The sequence below is a fragment of the Antechinus flavipes genome, chromosome 3 (genome assembly GCF_016432865.1).
Source record: "Antechinus flavipes isolate AdamAnt ecotype Samford, QLD, Australia chromosome 3, AdamAnt_v2, whole genome shotgun sequence".
Lineage (NCBI taxonomy): Eukaryota > Metazoa > Chordata > Mammalia > Dasyuromorphia > Dasyuridae > Antechinus > Antechinus flavipes.
Window position 1 is genome coordinate 583,340,058 of NC_067400.1, and position 14,671 is coordinate 583,354,728.

The 14,671-nt window shown below is 34.1% G+C and overlaps 1 protein-coding gene across 3 annotated transcripts in view; it reads left to right on the top strand.

The window, feature by feature from the left end:
• The window catches only part of USP48 (ubiquitin specific peptidase 48), a 61,881-nt gene that overhangs the window by 26,026 nt on the left and 21,184 nt on the right, over window positions 1-14,671 (top strand). The window contains exons 7-13 of one of the 3 annotated variants that reach the window (XM_051988305.1): window positions 348-481; window positions 1,430-1,512; window positions 2,714-2,893; window positions 5,676-5,804; window positions 7,081-7,230; window positions 11,362-11,559; window positions 12,956-13,070. In XM_051988305.1, the coding sequence (XP_051844265.1) occupies window positions 348-481; window positions 1,430-1,512; window positions 2,714-2,893; window positions 5,676-5,804; window positions 7,081-7,230; window positions 11,362-11,559; window positions 12,956-13,070 (989 nt within the window). Of the gene's footprint in view, window positions 1-347; window positions 482-1,429; window positions 1,513-2,713; window positions 2,894-5,675; window positions 5,805-7,080; window positions 7,248-11,361; window positions 11,560-12,955; window positions 13,071-14,671 lie in introns of those variants that run through there. The other 2 variants (XM_051988306.1, XM_051988307.1) reach the window with 2 other exon arrangements.

Below are 14,671 nucleotides of genomic sequence, written 5' to 3' on the forward strand. Positions count from 1 at the left end.
CAACTTTATAGAATGTATGTAAAAAACATTTTTACATCTTGTAAACATCTTTAAGGAATATTTTCCTGGCATTCCCCTGAGTTTTCATATATGTGCAGCTGCAGATGTGATACATGTTTAATCTCATTGCTTTCTTAAAATCCACAGCTTATTGTTGAATTTTAATGCTTTTGTCTGAGTTTTTCTCAGTTGTATCTGTCAAAGTATTTGGTAATAGCTTAAATGAAAATATTATTTATTTAAGAAGAAATTGTATTAAGCATATCTGTACTGTGTTTACATTATTTGATTCTTTTTTTTTTTTCTTTTGGAATCGTTTTTGTTAATATTTTTTATATTCTGGTCAGGAAGAAAAATTAGAAGGAGACAATCGATACTTTTGTGAAAACTGTCAGAGTAAACAGAATGCAACAAGAAAGATCCGACTGCTCAGTCTTCCTTGCACACTTAATTTACAGCTAATGCGTTTTGTATTTGACAGGTTAGTAAGTATATATACACATATACCATTTATGAACTAGATAGGTAGATTTTTAATTGATGGCATCAAAATGTGGAGGATATGACAACTTAAATTCTTGAATGTGAAGAATGTTCATACACTATACCAGCACTTTGATAAATTATGCTTGGACATCCCAGGATTAATAATCTACTGAGTCTGAAACATCACATAGATTTCTTTTCAAATAGGGAGGTGAGGCTCTGGCAGAAGAGACAAATAAGATGCAGTAATAGAGAAAAGATAAGTGAGATCGGTAAAAGAAAGTGTTAGAAAACAAAAAATGGTAAAACTAGCACCATTTACAGGCATTAGATACAATGCATTTCATGCAGGGGTAACACCTAATTATACATGCATGACACCTATTTCTCCCTTTCCTCCAAATTGGGGACAGTAGCATTTGAAAGTTTACACATAATCATCTTGCCTATACTATACCTCTATTCCATGATGCAAGAGATAATAGTATACATTTTTGACCTTCTGACTGGAGCACATTTTGGTATATCAGTATTTTGAGGAGAATATGGTATATAGTGTTTTCCTCCATACAATTTGACCTGACCATTCATCATGTCCAGTTTTTGTTAAATAGTATTTTCACATTAGGAGGGAGATTTCATCTTTCTGTAAGGAACTACATCTGAAAAGATCATCTGCCTAAAACAGAATGAAGAGTTGCCCATCAGGAGAAATCTTTGTGTTTGGTTAAATAGTCTGGAATGCCAATTGCTATTGAGAATGGAGGGCAGATTCCTTTTTGTGTGTGGTTTATTATAGTTAGTTGACCCAAAGATATTGGAATGTCAGATGTTTCTCATTTTTTGCCCAGAAAAGAATCTGGCATAGCATAGGAAAATAATGAAGTATAAAAAATTGTTTCTCATTTTAATTAAAAATATCATTGACTTTGTTTTTGAATAGACAAACAGGACATAAGAAAAAGCTGAATACCTACATTGGCTTCTCAGAACTTTTGAATATGGAACCTTACATGGAGCATAAAGGTAAATTTCACATTGACTCTAATTAGAGCAAGAATTTTCTCTGCTGCCACAGATTAAATGTTCTACAGACAAATACTGCACTCCAGGAGTCAAAAAGATAGGTTGACATAGTTTGCCCTTAGAGGAAGGATGACCTGCATCATAGTCCCCACTTGAACATATTATTTACCATCCTCTCAATACCCTAAAAATTGTAGAACAAGTATCTGCATTTATTGAGAGAATTTTCTTCCCTCAGAAATTGGGATGAACCCATTGACTGGATTTTCACTGCAATTACTGCTTTTTTCATATGTTTGAATACATGATGTCACCCTCACTTTCTTGCTCTAATTTTAGTAGTAATGTGCCTATTTTATAATGTGTAAATTTCCATTCATAGAAGAATAAAAATTGGCTTGGGTAAGACAGCAAATTAAACAAATATTTTAACTTAATCATTTATAGTGAAGTCTATGGTCTCCTGGAGTATTTAGAGTTCTTGTCCATGTATGCGATTCTTTGAATTTTTCAGAATCTTAGGGAAGTTCTTGTTCAGATATTCTCTTTGGGATTATGATTATGTAATGAGAACTGAATATTTCTTCAATTTACTTCCCCTTAGTTATATATAAGGTGAAACATAACAGATATCGTTATATGTTTAAACATTTCCATCTATGCTAATATGTTACTAACTCCCTTTCGTAAAATTTTTTCATAACTTTCTCTTGGCATAAAATACTCATATTGGTAATATTCTCTCTGTTCTACTGATCCCATCTATTCTCTGATTTAAAAGTTAACTGGAAACCTACCCTGAATTACTAAACCCAATTAATATAATTGTTTTTTCAATGTTTTATATTTTATATTTTTTCAATGATTTTGCAACATTTTTGTAGTCAGCTTTTACTTTATTTACTGTGTAGAATATTTGTTGAAACCAACATATTATATTGCCATACTAAAGTATCATTTGCCATTTATGTCCAAAAGAATTCTTTGTATAGCCTAGTTTGTGAGCTTTCTTAAATCTCAATCTAATTAAAATTTTAAACAACTTGTGGAGAATTGGGAACATATCTGTACAGATGATTATAGAGAGGGATGTAGGAGTATGTGTATACATATAGTTGATTGAATATCCAAAAGTTCAAATTTGAAAAAGATTGCCAAAAAAAGAGGAGAAATTTGAAATTTATTTTCTGTTTATTTTTAGAAGGAATCTATGTTTATGAACTCAGTGCTGTCCTCATACACCGAGGTGTAAGTGCATATTCTGGTCACTACATTGCTCACGTGAAGGATCCTCAGACTGGAGAGTGGTATAAATTCAATGATGAAGACATAGAAAAGATGGAGGGAAAGAAATTACAACTAGGGATTGAGGAAGATCTAGGTAAAACCTTTAAGTTGTGAGTGCCCTTTTAAAATACACCTTTTCTTCCCTGAAATGTTTGTAATAAGTATTAACTTAAACCAACATTAATAGTTGTGTGTTCTTAGTAAGTGTAATTGGCCCATTTTTATGTGACTCAAATTATATTAGGTGTATCAGCCTTGTTTTTTGCTTTTTGGATGTTTTCAATATAAGTGCAGTATTGTGGCTCATGGGTAAAACTCTGTAGTGTGAATGATGGTTAATGTTTAACTGTCTTGTGCCCTTGATTTGGTCCCCTGTAGCAGTGTTTTACCCAAGAGAGGATGTTTGGCTCCCTCACCAGCCCTCTCTCTGTCTGCCTACTAGTTTTAGGTAGGCTAGATAGCTAGGGCAAAGAGATGATACATTGGTGTGCAAGTGGGCTGTGACAACAATATTGGCCTTGTCATTGAGAAAAGTTTTAAGAAATGACTTGATCTCTTCAGGTTTCTGAGTAGGTGTTTTCCATTTTTATATAGTATAGTAGTTTCTTTTTCTTCTGTTGGTCAACAAACATTAATATTAATACAGCCTAAATACTAAAGATGAAAAGAAAGGCAAAGCCACAGATCTTGGCCCAATAAGTGGATAACATGAAAATAAGTTTTATATACATACTGCCTACATTTTTACCTGTACTCTTTCACCCCCCAAACCAAATCATTATCTTTTTAAAAAATATTTGTTTTAAGGGAATAAAAAGAAAAATCAATATACAGTGTTACACACCCATGGATCTTCCACCTCTGCAAAGAAATGGGGGAGGAATTACTTCATGCCTCCTCATTATTACTTTCCAATACTCACTTTCAATTTTGTGGTGAATGTTCTTTTCATTTACATTGTTGATGTCTTTGTATATAATGTTTGCTTGGTTCTGCTTTACTTTGTATCAGTTCACATCCTGGCTTTCTATTTATATTCATAGGTTTTTACAGCTCAATAGTAATGCATTAATCATTACTACAATTTATTTAGAAGTTTCCCAGTACATGGACATTGTTTCCATTTTCATTTTTGCCATGATAATTGCTGCAATAAATATTGGTGTTTATAGAGTTCAGAAGGGCATTCCTATCATAGACGTGACCAGATCTTATTGAAATAGACCAGAATAAGCCACTGGTACTTCTAAACCTTGTTTTCTTCTGATTCCCCGGTTGTCTATTGTGTCATCCTTATATGTAGTGTACTGGATACTTACCTCTTGTCCTGTCTTACAAGTTCCAATTCCAGGTTTCTCCCATGATGTATCTGCTTTCTTTGCTGCTCATGCCTCTGGGAGAAAAACATAAATGCTTCTTTGGCACTTAATCTTCCTCAACCTGCCTTCTGGCTCATTTTCCAGACAGGTTCCTTGTTTCTTTCCACAAAAATGTTAAAATAAAATCCTGACCGTAGCAATTCATCCAAGAAATCATCATGACAAAAGTTGCTTCAAAATTGAACATTGATCGTCAGATGCAGAAAAATTCTTGGACAAAATATAACATCTAATCTACAAATTCTAAAATAAAAGAATAGATGAATTTTAAAAAATACCACAAAGTATCTAAAATCAAACAAACATCATATGTAGTGAACCTCCACTTAAAGCTTACCTAATATATCTCTTATTTTTTGGTAGTTTTTAAAATATCAGACAAGTAAAAAAACAAGGCTATAAAACCTTTATCCTATAGGTTCCACACTTTTGGATTATTTGCAGTTATTCTCCTACACTTAGGTTTTCATGTTTCTGCTTATTTTCCTTTATTTTCATGCATGCTTCATATTTGTTTCTAGCAAAATTAACAATTCATTGCATTCAAGTACTCCAACTTTTTTTTATTTCTTTTTGTGCTGAGGCAATTGGGATTAAATGACTTGCTCAGGGCCACACAGCAAGGAAGTGTTAAGTGTCTGAGGTCAGATTTGAACTCGGCTCCTCGGGCTCTTTGTGACTTCAAGCCAGATGCATTAATGCATTGTGTCACCTCGCTGCCCAAGTACCCCAATTTTAAAAAATACTTTCTTTAATGTTTCCAATTCTTTGTCACAGAAAACAGCATAAATATTATGGTCTATATACATCTTATGCAGAATGGTCTGCTAATAAATTCTGCTTGTCATGTCTTCAGAATCTTTGCTATGGCTGATATCATCTGAAGACATGTCTTTTTCCACTGTTACCTCCATCAAGATGTACTTTCAGGCACCCTTCTCCCTCTGGGAATCCTTTCATTATCCATTATTTTTGGGTCCTTGAATTTTTTTTCTTTTCCTTCCCCAGATAAGCTTGTATTTCCATAGTTTATCCTATAATAGAAAGGAAACATAGGAACAGGGACTCTTTTTGGGTCTTGGTATTCCTAGCACAAACTATAATGCATTTAATAGATTATCTTTCTTGTTTGTTGAATGAGCCTGTTATTCTTTTCAATTGCAAATTTAATCCTAAAAATTCTAAGTTCTAAAAATTGAATTTAAATAATTGGGTATTTTGCATTTAAATTTTCTTAGGATTAATTTGAAGTTAGCTTTTTTCAAGTTTTCTGTTTCAGCGAGTGCTTTTGCCTTATGCTTAAGTTTTACATTGCAGAAAATGAAACCGTTTAAAATACTTGAACAAGAAAATTATATTGTTTAGCTTGCATGTTATTGAAGCCAATGAGGTGGGTAGGAGTGTTGATAACTTATATCCCCATTAGTGTCCTATCTTTCTTCAAAAGCATAGATGTTTCAATTTAATCTTTTTGTTGTTGTTATTTATGCACCTCAGCAGAGCCTTCTAAGTCACAGACTCGTAAACCTAAGTGTGGGAAAGGAACTCACTGCTCTAGAAATGCCTACATGTTGGTGTATAGATTACAGACCCAAGAGAAATCTTCTCTGACAGTTCAAGTACCAGGTAAGCAACTCATCAAACACTCAGCAGGGGAAGCTTCAAGAATATTGTTAAATAGAATTGAAGTAATTATTTGCTTTAATGTGTGGCCATTGTCTGTGAAGCAAAGTCTCAACAGACCTGGATGTTGTCATGGGAAGCATTCTTCTGAGCTTCAGTTCCCTTGTGCATGGTCATTGGGGCATTTTGATGAGAACCTTCTCAAATCTTTCCCTACATTGGAATAGGAATTTTTGTTTTTATTGTTCATTTAAAACATACCCATTAGTTTGTATCAGGAAAAAAAAAATTGGAATAATAGTGCCTTGAATGGCAAAAGAGGTTTAAAGATGAGGAAAGTGAGATTAAATGAAGGCAACTGACACCTGTTGGATATTTTTATGTCCGCCTTCAGAAAACAGGTGTGACAGGGATAGAGAGATCAATTGTTACTTGTTTTAGTCTAGGCAGCTGTATGGCATGGCAGATGATGTTGTAACCTCGAGTTAGGGAGACATTGGTCAAGTCATTTAATTTTTTTGAGCTTCAGCTTTATATTCTGTAAAATGGGAATAATAGCCTTAGGATTGATATATCTGAACCAATTTGTAGTCCTTTGATCCCTCAATAATGTCTTTATTGTTCCAAATATATATATATAATCTACACACACACATACACACAAGTTTCAAAGTCTATTTTTGTAAAACTTTGCATTCAAAATTTTTCTCTGTCCTACCCGAGACAGAGTGCAATCTGATATATGTTAAATGTCTGCAAATCTTTTAAACCTTTTAATATTTGTCATGTCATGTGAGAAAAATCGGATCAAAAGTGAAAAAACAATGAGTTTTCCCACTCAGTTGTAAAGATACATATTCAAGGGTGTGTTTCCAGAATAGTAATTCCATTTTTCGATTGATTGTTGAATTTAACATGTTTTTGACTGAGTATGAATAAGGACAAGATGAAGAAAAAAGTGAACATATTTGCTCTTCTAGAAGTTTACTAGGTGTTTACCTTTGTGAAAGGTGAGACCCTTTGTGAAAAGACAGTCTGTTAGTGACTTTAGGAGTCTTTTTGGTTGCTGGATAAAAGAGCTTATACTAGGGAGAATTCTCTTGTTGCTCCTCTTATCCTTGGTTGTTATGGTTGGAGATGAAAGAAATCCTGTAAGGGGGACAGTATCTAGACCACATAATTAAAGGTGAGAAGACACAATAGGAAGATTAGCTACGAATACAAAGCAGTTGATACAAAGTAGCAATTTGGGTATCATTTTGCCTTTTATTTTGAATAGCTTTTCTTCAAGAGCTGGTAGATCGGGATAACTCCAAGTTTGAGGAGTGGTGCGTGGAAATGGCCGAAATGCGTAAACAAAGTGTGGACAAAGGCAAAGCCAAACACGAAGAGGTGAAGGAACTCTACCAAAGGTTACCTGCTGGAGCTGGTCTGTAAGATCTTCTGGTAGTGCCCTGTAGTCATTCATTGCTGTGTTAACAATCAAAACTGCTTTCTGTTACATGTGCCCTTGATCACAATCTGCTATAGGAGTAAAGCTAGAGGTGTTTTTGAAGTGTCTAGTTGTGACCTACTTGGAGGCATATTCATGATTCAAATTTTGTTAGTCCTGCTTGCTAAATTAGCTTTCTCCAAAAGACTCCCAGATCTCATTTCAAGATCTGTTAAGTTTTGATACTATTAGCAAATTCTTCAAACAGTATATACAATTATTTCATTAGAGTAAACCCACAGAGGTTTTTCATTACACATTAATAAATACTTAAATTGTTCAAATGAAACTTTCAATTTCATTTCAGATCTTACATTTTCCCAGGTGTTTAAAGTTGTGATCTTAACATCATATAGCTTGGCTTCACCCAAGCTTCTAGAAAAAGAGTTGGTTGTGTGTAAAGTTGAACTGAGTCTTTGTAATTTAACACAACTTAGTGATTTAGAAATTATTATCAGTACAATGGGGCTCAAATTATCTTTTCATAATTTAGAAAATGGAATTAAATTTAAAAGATAGCATCTATTATGTAGTAACTCCTTGAAGAATATAATTTTTATTTCAGCAATACAAATCCCAACCAATACAATTTCTGGCAATTTTTGAAGCAAATTATTTTTATAATCCAACTTTAACAACTCTGATCCCAACCTGTGTTCTGCACAGGTTAATTTTGTCAGTACCTGCCAGAATTTTGTGCTTAATGGGCCTAGAAGACTCACACATCTTTAATTTATTTCTGTGTGTCTTTAATCATTCCATGTGCTGTCTTTCATTGATGATAAACAGGGATTGTTGTCTCCCTTTGTGGGAGCAGTTCAAAAGATCTCTGAGGGTCTGATAGGGCAGTGCATTCAGTTCTCTACTGCTGTTTAGATTGGGATAGATTGGACGCCAATTAAAAAGCACTTGGTGATCTCAATGATTGCTATTTAGGGTTCCCCAGTGATTATTCTGCATGTTTTTGTGAGAGAGGGAAACCGAGGCTAGATAGATGCTTATAGACTTTAAAGATCTTTCTGAGATCTTTCTTGTCCCAGCTATGGGTCCAAATCCAGGTTCTTTGGTACTGTATTTTCCCTCCCCACATACATTTATTTGTTTTGTGGCTGGGAAATGTTGTATTTGGTGTCCCAAGGATTTATGTTCTAATCCTGACTTATTTCCTTGGAGAGCTGTGGCAGTCATGTTACCTATCCCTGTCTGTTTCTTCATTTGTAAAATGTACCCCAATGAAATTAAACTACCATCTCTCTTCCATTTCTAACTATGATGTGGTGATGGAGCTGATCCCTAATGCCTCAAGTATATGGAATTGTTTTAGCCAATAGTGATATAATCTGTACTTTAATTGGAAAAAGAAGTTTGTCAAGTATTTCCAGTTTCAATTTTGTTTGTAATTCCTTTAATGGCTAATTTTGAACATTGATTTTTATTTCTGCATCTTAAAATAAATACTTTATAGTGAGTATCTTGATTTACCAAAATTCTATAAATTAAGTGAATAATGTGATTTTTTTTTTTTGGGGGGTCAAGTAACAGAAATGTATCACTATGGCATATTTTTTTTTGGCCCTTGCATCCTCATGGATTGTCTGGTAATTTGAAGGAAATTCAACTTCTTTTTGAACTTTTAACTTTTGTGTTAAATGGCATAAAGCAGAAATAATTTGGAATCAAAATATGCCAGTTATTTGTTTTTCCTAACTCCTGAACATTGACTTGTTCAGAGTTAAATTTCTGTAATGCTGATTTAATCTTGTTTACCATCTACCAACAGATGTCCCTGAGAACTATTAATAGTTAAGAAGTAGTTTTTCTGAATCTGCCAGCCATTCCTCCTTGGCAGTTTGTGTGTTTCTATATGTTTGTGTGCAGGGGCCATTGGCATAATACTTCATTGTTAGAACCAAATCTTGTTTGCTTTCTTTGCTACAATTGCTAAGGGCTTTAGTGGTGCAGGATGTAACCTTTGAGCCAGAAGTAGATTTGGGGGGGGGGGCGGGGGAGGGAAGAAGAGAAACGGGAACATGTAGACCAATTAGTGACCCTGGAACAACTACACATTGTTTACCTTCCCAAATAAAGTTCCTCCTGAATATTAATTTATTAAGTGCTTCAGATCCTAGAGTTTATGATAATTCTCCAGCCTGCAAAATTAGTGGGTTGATGCCACAAAACAGATGATTTTATTGCCTGATTCTTCTTACCTTCCTTTGCCTATTGCCTCATTCAAGGGTTCATACTTGTAGATTTCTTTACGAGAACCAGAAAAGTCATTATGTCACAACCGTCAGTACAAGGGATTTTATGATTGGAGATTTAATTTAATATTTAATGTATTGAATTCAATGTCAGTGTATTTAATTGGAATATTTTGTCCTTTTTTTGGGAGGGCCATTCTCCATATTTGGATTGTGGTGATTGTGGGAACTTCTCCCAATATTATGCAGGCTTAGAGGTAGCTCCTGATACTATGTAGTACTATGTACTATATATCCTGTCTTAAGATATTCCATAAAGCTAGGTTTCTCTCATCTTTCCCTCATCAAATACGTGAATGTGATGATCTTAAGGAACTTGGGCTCTTGTTTCTCTTTTGCTTTATTCCTAAGAGAGAATATGCCTGTCTCTATCTTCCCTCCTGGAACATGGGGAGAGACAAGAGCCACTTATAGCCTCTTTGACATTGCTGTCTTCATCCCACACTTACACATTTGCAACAAGCTGGGTAATAAACAACCAAAACTTTTCACATTCAAATCAGATTGGATTTTTTTTTTAAGACTGCATTGGTGATACCCATGTTGCATCTTGAGATCTCCTTTATATATTTTATAGAATATGTAAATGCTAACTTTTCTATATGTTTCAAAAAAAGCTCAAAATGCTTCTCATTTCTTAGCTCTTATACTCGGCAGCAGCCCTGTGAACTAGGTTGTGGGCAGGTATTATTACCTTCATTTGATAAGAGTAACCTTAACCACCTCAAGCTGAAGTGACTTGCTCATCAAGGTCACGGCTTGGCCATGCTAGCTGGGCTTAGACCTCTGTATTCTAGAAACTCGCAGTGCAGTGCTCCTCCCTGCTGCCCTAGTGCTTACTAATCTTAGTCAATTTTAGGAAACATTCCCCAGGAACAGAATACCTTATACTTAACACATTAAAACTTACTATACATTATTTATGTATGCCATTAACATGTCTTAGAAGTTAGTGTGGAATGTGATTATAAAGATGCATTCATGCAGAACGGCCTTGAGATGACAAAACTCAGTTCTCAGTAGTTATATACCAATTTTCTTTTCACTTATCACACTAGGACTTACTCTTAAGTGTTTATAATCATTTGTTCTGTCATTTGAATGCCATAAATTGCCCATATTAGTTACCTTCATATAATTTTTACTATATTTTTTTAATCTCGTATTTGAAATACTTGTGCTAGAAACATGTTTGGTCCATATTTATGTCTGATTGTCTAATGCTTCCAACACTTGGGTTTCTTTGATGAATAATAAATTAGCCAAATCTAATTTACTTGTTTTGCTAGCTCCCTAAATTAAGTGTAGGAAAAACAATCCTTTGTTCACTTTTTTGGAAAATTGGCTTCACATAGTCTCCAGTAGGGAAAAAGGTTACGTGAGTGGGAAAAAAAGAGTGGGTAAAGAAGAGTACTGGCTGTTTAAATTGAAAAGCCACTCCCAGTTCTTGCTTTGTTGTATCACTTGACAAAACATTCTAGACTTAAGGTAGATGGAGTTTGAGACTGGAGAAGTTACCAGTTCTTTATGATGTGAGCACTCTGCTTGGAGCTTAATCCAAACTCTGCCATGCTAATAACAATAGCAAGAAACTTCTCTGATGGTGAGGTTAATAATACCAGCCTCTATCCTTATGCTGCAAGGGTTTTGTTACAAAATGCATTGAGCTCTCTCAACTAAAGTTGTGTTAGATCTGATGGCTCCTGTAATGGGAACTTTGTCATTTGAAAATTTTATCTGAATGCAGTGCTTGATATGGGAGTAGTAAAATACATAGGCTGTTTCTTGTGTCCTTTTTCCTCAGAGCCGTATGAATTTGTCTCACTTGAGTGGCTGCAGAAATGGTTAGATGAATCTACCCCAACAAAGCCCATTGATAATCATGCCTGCTTGTGTGCCCATGACAAACTGCATCCTGACAAAATCTCCATCATGAAGAGAATTTCTGAATATGCAGCAGATATTTTCTACAGTCGCTATGGAGGGGGACCCCGGCTTAATGGTAATCTGAAACCTGTGTCCCTGTGTATTCTCCATCTGAAAGGCTTGGGGACAGCAAAGCCTCACTAATGCAGCCTCTGTTCATTTTTTCATTTGTGATCATTAGAATTGATGTGGGCCTGCCTGAAATTTTCCATTGCACCATCTATGAGAAAAGAGCTTGCCAAGCAAATTACTGATAGAAGATTAGGGTGGCAAGAGGAGAGAGGAGTTTTATTCATGTAAGAAGACAGTTATTTTTAAGGGCATGAAGCTCAGTAACTGTCTATATGCAGATATTGTATTTGTATTTTTTTTCCCTAGGAAATACATTGTTAGGTACTGGAGATCTTCAAAGCAGAAAAACTGAATTTCTTTGTCAATGTTTTGTAATTCAGACATAGCTTTCATTCTGAAAAACAGTCGTGTTTTTTCCCAGTCTCTGAACTTGGAATCTTGTTGCATTTCAAAGAATTCTGGGCATTCTCCTGGGCTTTGTGTGCTTTATTCTGCGGTCTAGATTTTTTGCCTTGTGGTTTGTTTACAACTGCAAATAATCTGAATAACTAATACCATTATTCTTAGTGGAAGTTAAATTTATAGCTGGTCTCAATTTTAACTTATATACAAATGTATTTTATATAGAACTAGTTACAGATGTTACTTTCTTAGATCATGCTCTGTTCTGTTTGTACTGAAATAGATTCCCTTTGGGAAATAAATGCTCTTTCATTTCAAGTACCTGTGATTTTAATGGTGTATCATTTCTTCTTTGTTGCTAGTTTTTGTTCCTACTATAGTGTTGTAGAAAATCCTCTTGTTCTTTTGGCCCCTGTAATCCCTATTTTTCCTCCTGTGGTCAATTATTCAATAATAAACTTCTCTACCCTTATAAATAGGCGAGCCTTAAAGTCTTTCTGGCTTGCTGTGAACTTCCATGAACAGAAAATGTGATAAAGTAGGGTTATCTATATGAAACTTGAGATATCAGAAGTAAGTTTACCTTAAAACAAAAACTAGGCATGTTTAGATATCACTGATGGCATAATGTACTTTCAGTTTCCCCTGGGTTTTCTTCATTCTGGGTCTTGTATTTTTTTGAAATGTTTCACAAAGTCATACTTTCCTTCTGTTCCCTTTTTCTTGGAGATTTTAGATCTTAGATCTTAGAGATAAAATTCTTAGAGAATTTTAAATATATCAACTAAAATGCAGAGCATTACATAGGAAACAATTACATTAAAATAAAGAAAAAAATTTTTTTATTCAGGTCCACGAATCCCTTGAAATCTATTGGTTTAAGAACTGATCCAGTCTGTTTTTTTTTTTTTTTTAAAAAGTATATCACAGAATGTATTGATCAGCTATTATTATTTGTTTTTGACTTATCTTCTTTTCCCTCTCCTTTGAACCCATAGTTAAAGCTCTTTGCAAAGAATGTGTGGTAGAGCGCTGTCGTGTATTGCGGTTGAAGAACCAACTAAATGAAGATTATAAAATAGTTACAAATTTGTTGAAAACCACAGTGAAGGGGTATGTAATTGTTCTTCCCAAATCAAGACATTTGAAATACTAAAGAATTTTCTCTTCTGAATTATTAATTTATTCATGGACATCCAAAGATGTCTACAGTAGGATAGAGAAAAGTGAGCTAGATTGTTTTTTTTTTTTTATTGTTTTTTGTTATTGCTAATTTTTTGGTTGAATTATTTCTCTTACTATGGATAATGAAAGAGGCATACTTTTAAATTGGATAGAATTTTATTTGTAGTCAACAAGTTTTAAGGTCAAAATGCTTCCATTTCTACTTGAATTTTAATAGATGAGATGCCAACAGGACCCATCTCACAGGAGTGCTGTTAAAGATTCTCTTTTAATCACCATATATTGGGAATTCAAGCTTTAGATAAATGTGAGCTGCTGTTACATATGATTTAAGGTTACCAAGTGTTGACCTGGTCTAGTCTCTTGGATTTAAAACTTTTATTAGTCAAAAAAGTAACCAAAAAGAAATAATTGATACCTTGGCCAAAAGGTGTCTGTCCATTGCATTAGCTTTTAGAAATTGAAATAGAAAATATAATGTGTATATTCAGGGACATGTCTTCCTGCTTTTTAGAAGTACTTTAGAAGATTTTTAGAAGTATTTATGCTTTTCACCAATTATATTAAGCATCTGTTTTGGCATTATGAATTACATGAATAAAAATATTTCTATTGTAACTGGTACTTGTCACAATCGTGCCTTGGGCAATGTCACACAGATGACAATAATAATTAGAAATAGTAAAAAATATTCTAGTAGTAGAATAGTAATTGATATAAGACCTTTCATAGAATCTCTGGTGCAAGAGATCCCAAACTATCTAGTCAAATATATACAATATATTAATAGTAAAATGAAATTGTATTGGGAGAAAGCAAATAGCTTACTCTTGCTTTTATACCTATCAGCTATAAGCTTCCGTTGTTCTAAACCACTGAGTAAAAACGAAAGGATGTTTTGTTGCATTCTACATCACAAATCTGTGAATCATCCTTTGTATTGTTCTGGAATATTTTCCCTTTCTTCTTAGTTTGGAGAAAACTCGTTTAAACTATTAATGGGAACAGACACAGTGACCCTAGGCTATTCATAAAGTAGCATCACAAACCCAGTCTTAAAAATTTTTACAGTTTTAAAAGTTTCTGTCAACAAGAGTCCTGAAGCTCTCAAAAGAGCTAGTCTTTAAGCTGAGCTTTGATAGATGGATAGGCTGGGCTATAGAAATGGGGAGGGAGTGGGGCAGGAAAAATCAAAATTAATCAAAGTCAAATTTTTCCTCCCATTTATCAGTATTCGTGTCATTTTGCTTAGAACTGAAGTCATTGAGAATAATAGCATGTTTTGTTTTAGTTTTTCCAAGAATTATCTAGCTACTTCACGTAAGCATTGTGATTGAGTTTATAAGTTCCAGCCCAAAGAAAGTTTATGCTAAGATGGGAGGATGCAAGATGAACACAAGAAACTAAATCAAGTTAAACATACAATATACATCAAAGGATTGTTGTGATATTAAGTGAGATGTTAAAAGTGCTTTGCATAGTACCTTAGAAATAGTATAAATTTATATTCTTTTTCTTTGCCCTTCAAC